Consider the following 16,003-nt stretch of genomic DNA (forward strand, 5'->3'; position numbering starts at 1 on the left):
TCACTGTACACAAGCACATAGATTTATTTATACAAATATAGTATGTATAACAATTGCATATCAACAGTTTGTTGTCTTTTTTTAATCTTTACGGTAAGTGCAGGACCATCAGCTTCAAAAATGCAAGTCAATTAAGAAAGAGTACCTGTGATTTAAAGATACAAAAAGGGTTCTGTCATATTGAGATGTACTGTTTGGAGAGTGAGCGAGGGACCAAAAAAAATGTCTGAATATCATGTAAAAACCTGAGCATGAAGGTCACTTAAAGCAAAGTAGACCTCGATGCAAACAGTTTTTTTTAGGGGGGAAAAAACGGATAAAGTTAAAATGAAATCATCACTTACTGTCAATGAATCCACAAAGCCAAAGTCAAGAAATTATCTGCAAAATTGCCAATGAAAATGCAACTTTTGAACATCAGCAGCTCTTACATTAGCTGTCATTAACATACAGAGTGTACTTGGTTTCTCACGGGGGGAAGAAAAAACGCTCTTCTATTCAATAAGTGATGTGTTTTATGCGTTGGATAAATTGAAGAGGGAAAGTGGTGAAGCCTGTGTGGTTGCACAAAGAAAAAGAAAAGAGCGCCACCTACAGAAAATGAAAAAAAATAAAATAACAACAACAAACACAAGAGATGCAAAGATGACAAATACTTGAACTCTGCGAAATGCAGAGCCAAACAAAAACAAGATACAACAAGGAGCGCTTAGCACCGAAGATGGAGACAAAAGTAAATACAGTCCTGGCGGATTACCACTTTATCTCTTGGTTGGTAGAGAAAAGCTGATTTCTCTTACAGATACAGAAGAAAAAAAACATTCCACTCAGTCTCAACACTTCTCACAATGATTGTCCAAACAAAAATAGACCCACATAAACCACCTGCTCCGCCGTCATACAATGAACAGATTTGAAATAATAATCTGTGCGTTTTAGAGATAATATTTAAAAGGAACCATAAAACTTTATGTTAAATCTCTGATCTCATAAACTATAAAATAGACAGGTCTGAAAAATAAAGATAATTCTTCTTCTTCTTTTTTTTAAATTCCCACTCTGTTAAAATGAACACGGATGACATTCTGTTAATCTGTCGGGAACAGGACACAGTTTCTGAACTGCACCTCTTTGTAATATATATTTTCTAGATAAATTTCAGTTGGGAGTAGCTTATAAAGTCTTCTATCAATCGCATGTTATTGCACATTAATTCTACATGCCGCCCGGAAATTAATAATCTCTTTAAATGGCACCGATTTGGACTCAGAAGCTGCCTTACAGTGCATAAGACCCAGTTTGCTTTACAATGACTTACATCTGCACATAAACCGTATATGTGTACTGTGTGCATTGGATCATGAGTTTTAGTGGTTAAAAACTGAAGAATGTGTGTTATTGCTAAACCTACAAGATACAAAATCTTTTTCTTGCTACAATATAGAAGGTAAAAAAGAGTTCACGTTTATCCAAAACAGGACAAGTCTGACACGTAAAAGAAATCGATGGTCATTCATACAGAGACACAAGCACCAGTTGAAGAATCAATAGAAACACCACTGTACAAATGATATCTATGGCAAAAGAATGGCAAAAAGGTTCCACTGCGTAATGGATGTTAAGCAATCAAAATGGATGACTGTAAAACAACGAACACAAGAAAGGTCGGTAAAAGTCACAACGGGAGGGGGAGAAGAACTTATAAAAGGGAATACAAAGTTAAACCGGACGACTTTCAGTGTGAGCCTCCCTCATACTTGTTTCTCGAAGCACCAATTTCAGGACAAACGCTCTCTTTGTTTTTGCTCAGTAATCGGTGGTACACTGGAAGGGAGAGAGAGTAAGTAAAAGAGTCTTGTACTTGTTGGTTTTCCTCCGTGACGGAGAGATTCCTTTGGGATCCTCAACACACACAGATGGTCTTAGAGATCCACCTTTTTTCGCTCTCCTTCACTTCTTCTTCTTTTGGAACAACCTGTAGATCGTCACAAAACAGAAAAACAAGCTGAGAGCAGTGCCTTGGTGCCGAGTCACAGTTAAGTCCAAGAAACAGAGCTGCACTGAAGTTAATGGATGATTTTACTTCATGATCACAAGTTTGAACCCGAAAAACCACAAAAGCCACCGCTGGGTTTGAAAGGCATGTTGTTGTTTAAAGAAAATAACAGAAATGAGGCCGTTTATCAGCAAAAAACTGGAAAGACAATCAGAAATATCACATTAACTACTCATCAGTGATGATCTGTCAAGAAACTTAACAGCATCAAAGCATAAAGTCATGATATTTAATTAAAAATCACTTTATTCTACATGTCTATACATGCTTGTTCCAACCTGATTCTGTAAAAAAAATAAAAATTCTGCACTTCTTCTGTGACTCAGCTGTGAGTAGCAAACACATGACAATAACTCAGGTACTTCTTGGCTGTACTGGGCTGAACTACAGCAAATTAAAAATGTAAGAGACCAAAACATTTACAGAATATTGATTGACTAACATTTATTGTATTAGTAAAAATCTGTGGGCAACTGGAAAAACGTACACTCTGATTGTAGGTTTATTTTTTTGTAAAGTAGATAATAAACAAACTGATTTGCCCTTTTGTCTTTCTTAATAATTTATGGTATTATATTAGAATAAAGAATATGTTTGAGAAAGAATAGTCCCCAACTTTTAGGAGAGGAAGCCACAAGCCACCAGAAGACTTTGATTAATGTTAGATAAACAAAACTTAACTCAAACCGTATGAATATATACTGTATAGATACTGGAAAGCATCAATAAACATCAGTTCTGCACAGCAGTTGGAGAAGCTTCCTTTAGCTGAAATACCTCCATTAAAATCCAAACAGTCACGGTGCCTTCAAATGCGGTCGTGTTTGCTGAGTTCAGGAGAAAGCGTCCACGTGAACGCCCCCCTCTTGTGGTGATCACAACCTCATGAGTGGAAGCTCCGAGTTCACCAGCTGTGAGGTGTTTGCTGATGTTTTCAGAAACGGTGAAGGAAGCTAAAATATTCCAGTCTTTAGATGTTTCTGCTTAATGTAATCATTTCTGAGGAAAGTGGTGATTTCCAATGTCCTCTCTTTTCATTTTGCCTTTGCATTTCCTACATGACGTTACCTAGTCGGGTGGGAGAACAGATTTGGGTGTATAACCATATCAGAGGATTGTGAGAAAATCAGAATAGGAAATGTACAAAAGCCAGGGTTTGTGCATTTTTGTGCAATGAAAAATATCAGAGAAAAGTTGGTAACTGGTGAACTTGTTTTGTTTGTGAGCAACATCACATGATCCTCCAGGAAAAAGCTTCACGTGGTCTTAAGATAAAACAATCTTAGATCTGGTGAAGTGAACCATAGGGTTGCAGTCGACCACACAAGAGACTGAGAGGAAGAGAGTCAGACGCAATGGGTTGCTTTCCTCAGACTGATAGGGAGGATTCTTAGATGCACGAGGGTTAGATTAGGAACCGTACTTCTGAAAACACGAGGCTTCTGTTGCTCTGATTTTTATATTTTCTCTGAGTAGCGCGCAATAAACCTACAAGCGGGCTGAGGATCACCGACTCTTGTCAAAGGTTTTAGAACCGTTTAGCAAATGCGGTAGTCAGAAAACACCCCACAACCCACATCGGCTTGTTTAATAAAACAGCAAAGTCCATGTTGCCTAGAAGCGGTGTACAGGGCTTCCCATGTGGCAAAGCTCAAAAGTTGAAGGCTTCATCTGCGCACTTATAACACATGAATCCCTTCAAGAAACAAGAAGCAGAGGCTCTTTCACAGGAGAATATTGTTGAGATCATCTTGATCAACAAGCCAAAGCGAGCTGACTTTATGCATGTGTGCAGCGGACTGGGAGAGGAAGACGGACACAGTGGGACAGACGGGGAGAGAGACAGGTGAATACCACACAGACCAGTGGCTCATGTTGCACTCTCGGTCTGCTTGTGCGTGTCACTTGGTTGGCAGTCTCTTGGCCGCCAAAGCAAATCTCTGCGGTCGACATGCCGACATTGATAAAACATGATCCCTGCTCGGTTCCCCGTCCGTAGCTCCACCACAACACACTGTTACAAGCTTCCAAATACCTTCCCAAGCTGCAGCGCGCCAAGTGCAAGACAAGAGATACGCCCGGGGGATTTACCATCAAACAGGCAACGCCACAGAGGTCTTGGACACAGGCCCGCCTTCGATACGTCACCGAGATGCTTAAATAATTTGAGTCTGAGCTGCTGCATTGTGTGATTTAGGTTCATGGTGTGATTAGTGTCTCTGTGAGTTAGCTTTGGGTTTGACAGGGCTTTGTTCTAAATTTGGATTGCAAAATTACTGTCTAAATCAGAGGCATGCAGACCCTCCATCCAGCTTTAACAACACTGAACGCTTTACCTACTTATCCACATACCTGCAGAGCACGAGCCACAGATGTAATCGGTTTAAGCTTGAATAATTTACAACCCGTACAACAGAATCACGGGCGAGAACGCAGAGGAAACGGTAATGTTTGCACAGACTTTTACTGGCTGCTCACTTTGCACAATACACCACTGAGGTTTGAGGCTTTGTGCTGGGACGCGCTACCTGCACACGAGCCAATAAAAAGTGCCGGCATGGCAAAAAACAGAGCGTGTCAAAGAATCCTGAAAGGAAGAGTTGAACTTGCTTCCACTTCACTTTTCTTCATCTGAGTTCTTTTAATGTTTATTTGAAGGTCTTACGTTTTACACTTTCTGCAGCTAAACAGTCAGAAAGTACTTTTCATTTTCTCCTCATTTTCTGATTCTGATGACAAACTACATAAACAACAACAACAAAGGCATGAAATACACACAGGTCAGGTCAATAAATATAAAGACATACATTCAAAGTGTGTTTTACTGGTAAAGTAAGCTGTCTGACGGTATATAAAAATCACTGACAAATCTGCCAGCGGGATTTTCTGACTGTAAAAGCCCAGTCACCTTGAAATAGGAACAGCTGGGAGGTCTAAGCCTGAGGCTCTGCACGTGCTCACAGAAAAAGATAAAAGGTAATACTGTCTGTGGATATTTGCATTCCCTGTCCCTGTTTTGATTTGGTTTTTTTTCATGCACGTCCAAAAACAGCATGCACGTGTGATCCAAAATTGTGCCACAGGGAGAAAAAAAAAATCCATGTTGAGGCTGAAAGATAATCTGTGCTCATTGCAGTTTGACCTTAGTCGTATGAACTGGGAGCCAAAATAAAGCAAAAAGCTATTAGAGCAGTCCTTGACAGAGCATTCTTTGGTTTTCCATCATAAGTTACTGCTATTAGAAGACCACCACATGCAGCATGACCCTGGACATCACATTTTAAATTAGGAATTTATGATAACTGGCTGAGAACACAAGAGGTTGTATCGTTTGTCTTCTTCACTTATTTCAGGCAAGACAGTTGCTGCAACCTCCTTATGTAGTCACTAAAGTCAGAACTTGTGTAGTCCGTGAGAACACATCGCCGTAAATGTGCAATTGGGGCAGCAGCGTACTCGATGACATCACCACCTCGGCTCATCTACTCTGATTATCTTTACCGTGACAAACAATGAAATTAAATAAAATAGAATAACACAGCTCTGCCTATTTACGTGTTAATATAAAAACTATTAATATATAGACATTTTGAGGTTTCTAAGACCATTATACAATCCTTATCGAAGGTGTTAATTTTTTGACAGCAGTGTCTGATCAAACTAGCTAACGCATAGCTACTAATTTCTCACGTTGAATGTAACATTAATGCTACAAATGTGACAGTATGAGAAACACGATGCACACAATGGATGCAGATGTGATCAACAAAACTGTTGGGGCAAAGAGGGGATGAACCACTGGAATGGAGAGGATATGGAGGAAGTACGAACTTTACATTAAACGATCATGGCATTAGAGGATGTGTGTAAAAAATCTGCCACTATTGATTAGAAGTAGCCTCTTTTCTAGACAAAAAGCAAAACTTTGGCGGCCTCATCGCATCCACTGTTGCTCGGGTAACGCTCCTATGACGCCTCCAAGCAACAGCCACTAATTTAACAGAACCAAAAATACAACAAACTTAACACACTGATGTGAGAAAACAGTAGCTGTGCTTATTTGAAGAATGTTAGCTGGCCAGCAGCTTGCTTGCTAAGTAGTCAGAATTCTATGTTATGTTGGTCTCCATTGGTCTCAGTTGGTCTTAGTTGGTCTTGTGGGTCACATTAGCGCTGCTCCGGTTTGTTGTGTTAGTAGTTCTTGGTTCTACACTGGTAAAGTTATTGTTAGTGCTACTATCAAACCACTCTTCCTCGCTGATATCTGGTTCTTTGGATGTTGAAATTACCTGGTTGGAGGTGCGGCCCTGATTCCTTCATACTGTCTTGGTGGAAAAAGACTCGTGTTGCAGGCATCCACCTCCGCCCCACCCCTCACCCTTAAAGCAATGAAGCGCCTCACCTACGACATGTGGTTCTGCTGAGAGGCCAGGTTCTGCTGTTGCTGTTGCTGCATGAGGAGCTGCTGCTGCTGACGCCGCCGGGCCGTGCGCAGCTTCTCGAAGCGAGCCTCCATCTCCTCCAGCACTTTGGGGGTGTAGCGGACCACCAGCTTCACGCTGTCCTTGGCCGCCTTCAGCAGCTCCACCGCCTTCTCGTGGTGCTCTCCCTCTACGCTCTGCAGGGGGTTTACGGAGACAGAGAAGAAGAGGAATTTTAAAGGGATCTGATTTTAATATATATTTAAAAATAGTAACCCCTCAAAGGAAAAAAAAAGGATATTTCCTCCATTTTTAATTCCCTGTGATAGTTTGGAATGAGCGGTCTTGTCTCTCTGTAGGTTTCTGCTCCTTACTCAAGACGGGTGCAACATCTTGACCTCTCCTCATTGTTGGCTCACATATGAAAGTAGATATCAAACACTTTGCGCGAAGCCTCTAAAATTACTGTAGCTGAGGAAGTATACAGTATTTTGAAGGCAGGTTTAAATAATAAATAGGGGCAGAGAAGTTTATCTACACTCTCTCTCCAATCTGTTTCTCCTCACTTTTCATGTGCTGTATCAATATCTAAGTCTTGTTGGACCTACCACGCCGTTGACAGACAAGAGCTGGTCTCCTCGCTTTAGGCCGCCGTGCCTCTCGGCCACGCCTCCGGGAATGATGCGGGAGATGTAGATGGGCGAGTTCTGCTCTTTGCCACCCATCACGTTGAAGCCGAGGCCTTCCTCCGTCTTAGGAAGCTCCACCACACGCGGGTGAGAGTGACCTTCGCTGGCTGCGAAGGCGGCGACTGTAGCCTGAAGGAAGAGAAGTGAGGTAGTGCACATTTGTACATGCAATATTTAAGCCACACTAGTCCGAGACAAGATTCATCCTTGGGTGTAGGATGATATTGATACTGCAGTGCACAAAAGACTAGGGGGAGAACACGCTTGCAAATATCCATGGCTTCTTGACAGTGGTGTTGTTTTTTTTGTCAGACTATTCCACATGTGCACAGAGACTGTTTTAAAAGAGGGGTTTTCCTCCTTGGTTCTCAAAACAATCTCTGTTTACATAAAAATGCAAAAACAAAACTGAGCTGAAGTCAATATCATGTCAAAGCAACAAGTGGCAAAATGACTCTAACCCTAATCAGACTCTCTGGATGTAGACTGTGGGTATAAACCTACTGTTGGCCGTGCATTTAATGCAACTTCCTCCTCCCCTTGCACTGTATTTGTGCTACTGCTTTCAAAATCCTCGTTGCTCGGGAGAAACAACCTCTGAATTTCAGCTTTTGGCAAGATTTTTGCTAGATTTTTTCAGTAATGGCAGTGCTAGCCCCCTTGTGTGCAAATGTCCCACCGAACTAAATCCTCTGTCACCACTTAGAGGGGACACCATTGCTGCATCCTGGGCTCTGCCTGATAAGACTGTGACTAGTAGTTGAAAGAAATACATTAATATCAAATATTGTTTTCCCTTATAGCAGTATTACAATGAAGTGTAGCCACATCATTCTATGCTACATGCTAAAGATGTACTAAAGCCTTGCGGAACAATCAGAAGCCTGGAAAAAATCCTTTACCAGTTTCCAGCAATGGTTCATCAAGAAAGGAAGGAAATTATATGTGTGGACCCATTCTATTGCCTCTTTTGAGGATTAAGCGGTGTATAGATAATGGATGGACGGATGGATGTAATAAGTCCTGTTAGCAAGGTTAGCAGCAGCACTATTTTTGCCACATTTTTACATTCTACACCAAAACTCAGCGTTTCCTGTTCCTTGAAGAGTTTATTTCCTAAAAGGCCAGTTTACAGTAACCTGAAACTGCATTTATATGTTGACAAAAGGCCATAGAAAAAGTTGCATTTGAAAAAACAAAACAAAAAAAACCTGGGCATGAGTATAAAAGGCTCTTGGCCAGTTCCAAAATCCACCTTTCTCTTTTGCCACCTTGGAGATGTGTCTGAAATGTAAGATGAACTTCAGCGTGCGGCTGGTAACTGAGGTGATGAAGGAGGAAGACACCCGTATTCAGTTACTTCTTGTGTGTTTTTTAATTAAACGGTGCCATCACTATCAGATGTGTAGCTTCTTCCAAACCCACGTGTTGTTTGATAAAAGCGGCAGGTCCTGCAGTCTGCACTAGCTTTACTCAAAATGAACGCAAGGGAGGAACACAATTTAGAAGTATTACAAAGTGAGTGTGAAGCTGAGTGTGAACCTCTGCTGCACCTTCTCATTTCAGCGAGGACAGCCATAACAAAGCGTCAGGATTTAGTCAGGGCTGGGGATTTAGACTCCACATGAGAAGTTCTCTGGCTTTCTAAGCACACGGATTAACACATCCAAGTTCACGCTGAAGGAGCAGCCAGGCAACTTTCACCCTCTGTATCTCTACCAGCTGGTTGAAGTTGCTCACTGGCTGTGGGGTTTCTTTGAACCACAAGCCAAGCTCCTTGCTCCTTGTACATTCAGAACAAAGCACCCAGGAGCTTGTTAGGCAGAGCTTGGGGAAAGCTAATGGCAGACGAACAGAGAAAGAGACACCCTGTGCCCACTGATCCACAGATGCACTGCCACAGGTGCTTCGCTGTCAAGTCAGCATCATTTATGATATGTGAGGAAAAAGGGGAGGATGAAAAAAAAAAAAAAAAAAACGTAGAGGAGGGGTGAGTGCCGTCTGAAGCTTTTTGCAGATGTGTATCGAAATTCCCAGCAGCAGACGAGAAGCTTGGCACTTTGAGGTCTTTGACGCTCCCTCCTGGCTGCATCTCTGCTCTCTCTTCCATATTCATATCTTCAGATCCACATTCACTCCTGCTCAAACTGCTTCGCTCATTTCTCTCTCGTCTCCTGCTGCCTGTTTTAATCTGGCCATTGCATTATGACGACTTCCCCCTTCTCCTTTCTTTCCCTCTCTCCGTCCTTTGCCTTTCCTTCCTCTGCTCGCTCGCTCACTCCCTCCCCGTCCCACTGTGAAGCTAAAAGGCAGCTCCTCAGCATGCATGCCGTCGCCTCCCAGGCCTCACAGCACATCGACCTTCACAACTTTATCTGGGTTTCTGCGAACAAAAAAACAATCTGGCAGATGGCCGGCGCCTCTCAAACACAGGAGGCATTTTAAATGAAAAGCTTGCTAGAGGATACTTGGTAGACACGCCACACTGTATAAGTATGACTTAATGCATCCTAAGTCACTTTATTATCAGCTCCCCATTTTTTTTTTTTCCCTCTCTGCTCTGACAGACCCTGCCTCCATTAGGATCAGCAATAAAAGCCTTGGGCCAGGCATTAGAGGCTGAATTGATTAAATTAATGAAGTAATCAACGAGAATCCAGTTGTTCAAGTGAAACACAAATGCTGGAAGATTTGCCGTCTCACCGACTAAAAACGCTCGACAGCTAGACGAACATAAAGGTTTCACACATTTCATCATTGTTGCCTTATAGACTACCTTTGCTTCCTTTTTTTCCTATATGTTGATGCTGATTGAGTGCAATTGGCACCGTGGCCTCAGTGAATGGTGACTCTTTAGAGGGAGTAAAGCACTTTTAAAAATATTCACTGCTCCCAGTTGACAGAATCCCCACAGCTAAGCCAGCTCAGACCATTAGCAGTGTGCTTAATTGCCGAGCGAATATGCAATTCTTATACAGATTTAGGAGCAGTGACTTTTCAAAGTTTGGGGGCAAAGAAAGAAGAGCACGTTCAAAGCTTAAATCATGTCTCCATGGTTACTTCTTAGCAAAAAAACAGACACTTTTTCCTCCGGCTTAACTGTTGCAGCTTCTTTGTGGAGTGAAATTACTTTATTCTAGTCATTAAAAAAGATATTGTTTTTTAGATCAGACAACGGCGCCCACTTGGGAAATGACAGGATATTCCAAATGCAGAAATAGATAATCAATAGGATTATTTTTGTTGACAGCAAGGCTGGCTTTCTGAAAGAAAAAAAAACAACCTATACAGTGTCTTTTTATAAATTTGTCATATTTTCTGCATCTTGTTTCGGGAAAAACATTGTGAAAGTTTGGAAACTGCATTTATTCACTCTTGCCAGGAGTCATATGAGAAGATTATTGAGTCAGATGACTACAAAGGCGATTAGCTGAGGTAGCCTGGATACTGGCAGCAGAGGGAAGCAGTTAGTGAGGCTCTTTATCAAGGCTAAGAAGTATGATTTATATAACTTACTTTCTCTTTTCGCATTTGATCACATGTGATTTGTCTTCTGCGTTAGAATCTCTAAAGCAGTGGTTCTCAAACTGGGGGTCGGGACCCCCATGGGGGTCCCAGGATAATTTCAGGGGGTCGCCAGATCATTGCAAAAAAATAAAATAAAGCCTTGGGGGTCCCAGGATAATTTCAGGGGGTCGCCAGATCATTGCAAAAAAATAAAATAAAGCCTCCATTTATCAAATAAATTAGCATTAGGGTGGTTAAAATTAAAAGTGTATACTTCTTCCCACTCCTTTTTCAGACTTGTTAATATCATGATTTGATTATGCGATATTATTATTCTTTTTTGCTCTTTTTAAAAATAATTTTCTTTAGTTTTTATATATTTTTTCCCTTCATCTGTTCGAAATAAATTAAATTCATTCATTCATTGATGTAAAGAGATTAATCTGTGGAATTAACACATTAATTTTTAACGCATTAATGCATGAACAACAAAGTTATTACTCAAGAGATATTAAAAATTCAGATTGGGAGGTCACGAACACAAACTTCTGTTACATTTGGGGGTCGTGGCTCAAAAAGTTTGAGAACCACTGCTCTAAAGCACACGGACGGACACATAAACAAAACTACTCCGTGCATTTGTGACTTCTAGGCTGTACTATTGCATTCCCTTATCATCAGGACGTCCCATTGATTCACTGGAAAACCTTCAGCTGCTCCAGAATGCTGCAGCCAAACAGCAGCCAGCAGGAGAGGCGATATTTCTCCCATATTAGCTTCTCTTCACTGGCTCCCTGTGCAATCAAGAATATAATTTAAAATTCCTCTCCTCACACACAGAGCCCATTGTATCTTAAAGACTTCATAGTACCATAATATCCCAACAGAGCATTTTGCTGTCAGAGTGCAGGCTTATTTGCGGTTCCTAGAGTTTGCAAAAGTTGGACAGGAGGCAGATCCTTCGGCTATCAGGCTGCTCTCCTGTGGCACTGGCTCCTAGATTGGGTTCACAAGGCCGACACCCTCTTTATGTTTTATCATTGGGCTTAAAGCTTTCTTTTTTCAGGCTGCTCAGATGATCCCGAGCCATCCCCTAGTGACGCTGCAATCGGCTTAGACTGCTGGGCGAACACCCCTGATGCTCTGAGCACCTTACTCGTTGCTATTGCATGTCACTAACTGCAGTTCATGACCTCACTAACCTCTCTAGTGTTTATTGATGTCTTATGGATTGTTTGTTTCTGCTCTGCTTTTCTCTCCCCCCTTTAACCTCACCCTAGCCAGTGGAGGCAGATGGCTGGCCTGGTTCTGCCAAATGTTACAGACGTTTTTCTTAGCACTGTCGCCAAAGAGCTTCTTCAAAAGGAATCATTTTGATTTGTTGGGTTTCTGTCTATAATATTATATTGTGAATTAGTGCGAGACAAATAAAACCAAATTGAATAGAATTTCTGTACATTTACAGAATGGTAAAGAGGCAGAGGTTGTGTTTTTAGTGCAATTCTGAACTGAGATTAGTTGTTTCCTCCTGCACCTGTAGCTACTTAAGCTACAAGGTGTGTCAGAAAAGTTCCAGGACTGGTGTCACAAAACATATATTTCAAACCCAAACTACCAGTTTTCCCTTTCAGATGATCAACCAGCACGTCTACAAAGAGAACCTGTGGCGTTTGCTTCATTCAGAAGAGGCGAGAGTTGTGTCAGGACAAGTCGTGGCTGCTTCACTATGACAACGTGCCTGCTCACAATGTCCTGAGCATCCCACAGTTCCCGGCTGAGAAGAACATCTCCGTGCTGGAGCAACCTCCCTACTCACCCCACCTGGCTCCGTGGGATTGTTTCCTCTTCCCCAAGCTCAAGGGGGTCATCAAGGGGACCTGTTTAGAAGACGTGGACGACATCAAGATGGCTGTGACGACGGAGCTGAGGAGGATCCTGGAAGAATGCGTCCAGGAGTGCATGGCGGCGTGAAAGAGAAGGCTGGAAAAGTGAGTTAGACTCCAGGGGGATGACTATGAAGGGGAAAACTTGTAGTTTGCAGTTTGGATTTGAAATCTATCTTTTGTGACACCAGTTCTTGATCTTTTCTGACACACCTCGTAGGTTAACTATCACCTGGTTTTACATTCTGTTTGTGTACAGATTGTGTCAGAGGTGCTGGAGGATGTGTTTTTAAACTATGAACACAGCAAAGCTTACAGTTATTATGCTAATTTAAGCTAATTACCTCCCAGCTCTAGCTCTATATTTAATGGCATGAGAGTGGCATTGATTTTTTTTCATTTAATTCCCAGCAAGAAAGTTAAAAGGTGTAATTGTGAAAACCATTACTCTAACCAGGTGTTAAAATTGCAATTTACTCGACTTTGCGGTGTTTCGCTCGAGGTGCAGGGAAAAGGTTCTGGTCGGCGGCTCTCATCATTTGAAGCCTCGTACAATCGCTCTGTGTTCACACACAAAGACGCGCTTGCCTTTGTTTTTGTTATTCTTTTCTGTTCACATCGTCCACCCACTCTGTGATGTGCTGGAGAGGAGTGGACTCAGCCGGACACTGAGCCAATGAAGGACACACAAGTGCTCTCATCTCTTCTCCTCCTCGCTTCTCATCCTCCTCATCCTCCTCTTCACACAGAATCAGCCAAACCCTCTCTCTTTGTTCTCTTTCATAAAAGCCTGCGTCCTCAGCAGAGGCGAGCTGTTGATGAAAAGTCCTGCTTAAACCAAGCAGGTCAAACTCATCTAGCTGTTTTTTTTAAATAACAAAATCTGCTCATTCAACTCACGCATCACCTTGAAATGTTTTGATTCTGCCCTTCACCTGTCACGTGGATGTGACGTTGTTCTAAGCGACAAAAAGCTCTTCCCCAAATGGTTTTTGTTTGGCATCCATGAACAGACATGATCAGAAAACATCTGTTATAAGTAGTGAATCGTTATTAAACATCAAAGCCTGTGATATCTGATATTCATCTTGATTTGAATATGTGCCAAAACAAATATCTGCTATATTGTTACAGGAGGTGATTTTTCACGGAGCCTGACAGCTGCGTTTATTAATAAAACAACATTTCTGTCTTATAGAGCTGCAGAATAAACACTAAATAGAATCCAGTGGCTGCTAATGGGATGGTTCTGGCGGAACACTGTGTGGAATCACAGAGAGATTTACAGCTCCGATCAAAGACATTAAATAACTGATGATTGTTGAAACAAGGATGAAGAGCTGGAAGGGCTACTGCAGTCTTGGAGGCATTAAACATTTAGCTCATTCACTGATGTACAGCCGCTCTTTGTTCTGGGAAAATACATTTTGATGTTGGTATTGATTACAACTTTGCCCGACCTTATGAGTGCTGTTTTTTTTCTCCCATAACACACTGACCAAACAAAAAAAAAGAATAGTGCCAGCCTAAAACATTAACCTTAAGTGCATGTAGCTTTAATAAAAGAATCAATTTCAGTTTGATGTGGAGCGTGTGACCTTAACTGTGAAAAGGAAGAAATGAACAAATAGAGTCTGAGGTTTTCTAATCAGTGGCAGCATCTCATACTGTGCTTTGACCTAATGTCTCCGAAAACAGAATGATTCTGTTTTTCACTCGTAAACAGCATTACGCTTCGAGTCACAAGAGCGAACGCTAGATCTCACTCGGTGCCACAAGGAATGGAAGCAAAGTCCAGTGTTGGAGGCGATTCAATGCTACAATATGAAAGCTACAGCGCTAAAATGAACAGTATTTTTTTAACCCTCACACATCTAACCCTGCAGTAAAACAGCTGTCACTAAACACTTTTACGCTTTTGTAAAATTATATTCCTGTAAAGTTGCCATTAATTGTGCTTTTGAGCAAACTGTTTGCTTACTATGTTGTGCAGCCCCAATGATATATCAGCTGGCCAATATTAGCACCAGAAATATATGTTCACCACTATGCTCCATATGATTAATTCATTTTTTTGTGCAGAACAGAATGCAGAAAAAGATGCTTGGGATAAATTAGAAAACATCTCATCACATAGTTTGTCCAGCAGAGCAGCTCCAATACACTCAGCACTGTCTGCAGCACATGTAGCAGAGTATGTGTTATAAACGGTGGTGCACAGTCAGTTAGCATCTTGTAGCAGGCTAACAAATTTGTGAAATATGTTGCGGCAAAGCAAAATGATAATTTTTTCCATTTTCAGTACTACTGTAACACAAATTCATGTATGAGGTGTGTCAGAAAAGTTCCAGGACTGGTGTCATAAAAGATATATTTCAAATCCAAACTACAGTTTTCCCCTTCCAAGTAATCCTCCTGGAGTCTAACACACTTCCCAGTCTTCTCTTTCACGCCGCCATGCACTCCTGGAAGGATTCTTCCAGGATCCTCCTCAGCTCCATCGTCACAGCCATGTTGATGTCGTCTACGTCTTCTAAACGGGTCCCCTTGATGACCCCCTTGAGCTTGTTGAAGAAGAAACAAATCCCACAGAGCCAGGTGGGGTGAGTAGGGAGGTTGATCCAGCACGGTGATGTTCTTCTCAGCCAGGAACTGTGGGATGCTCAGGACATTGTGAGCAGGCACGTTGTCATGGTGAAGCAGCCACGACTCGTCCTGCCACAACTCTCACCTCTACTGGTGCACTGAATGAAGCAAACGTTGCAGGATCTCTTTGTAGACGTGCTGGTTGATCATCTGAAGGGGAACACTGGTAGTTTGGGTTTGAAATATGTCTGTTGTGACACCAGTCCTGGAACTTTTCTGACACACCTATGTATGTACGTTCATATACGTTCATATATATATAACAGCTGATATATCAATATCACAATTGGTGGCGGGATTGCCCACAAAAATCCAGTTCTGGATATTCTCCATTGTGCCATTCTGTGTAGGAGTGTAGATAATGTTAATGTGTGTTGTGCTGTTTCCTATCTTGTTTTGCTGATTAACAGAGGCTGAATCTCCTGTAACGAGCGAGAATCAGCAGCACAAGAGGACTGAGATCTCTGCGGTCGGATATTGTGACTCCTGTGTTAGCTTGCAGTTAGAAAAGCATCTGATATAATTTACATAAAACTGAAGGTTATTTGGAGTTATTTGCGAGTGTGCCTCACATTTTCGGTTAAGTAGAAACATCTGTGTGAATACAAACAGCTACAGCTAAAAGTCAAGTGGTGTTCAGGCACTTGTGATCTCGGCAGCCAAAATAAAACTGAATGAAGGTGGTGCGTCGGCAAAAAGACGGTTGGGAAAGTCATGGCATGTGATAGTGAGACTGAATCAAGCTTCTCATGTACAGCACCTTTTGCACTGTTTAAAGTGTTTCACGGATGAATGATGGGT

At 41.8% G+C, this 16,003-nt stretch overlaps 1 protein-coding gene across 1 annotated transcript in view; it reads right to left on the reverse strand.

The window, feature by feature from the left end:
• lin7a (lin-7 homolog A (C. elegans)) overlaps nt 1-16,003 on the reverse strand; it is a 49,222-nt gene continuing 33,219 nt past the window's right edge. The window contains exons 4-6 of the mRNA XM_008276481.1: nt 7,086-7,295; nt 6,459-6,674; nt 1-1,975 (exon numbers count right to left, since the gene is read on the reverse strand). Of these exons, the coding sequence (XP_008274703.1) occupies nt 6,459-6,674; nt 7,086-7,295 (426 nt within the window). The 3' untranslated portion in view covers nt 1-1,975. The remainder of the gene's footprint in view (nt 1,976-6,458; nt 6,675-7,085; nt 7,296-16,003) is intronic.

The sequence above is a fragment of the Stegastes partitus genome, unplaced genomic scaffold, assembly GCF_000690725.1.
Source record: "Stegastes partitus isolate 25-593 unplaced genomic scaffold, Stegastes_partitus-1.0.2 Scaffold74, whole genome shotgun sequence".
NCBI lineage: Eukaryota > Metazoa > Chordata > Actinopteri > Pomacentridae > Stegastes > Stegastes partitus.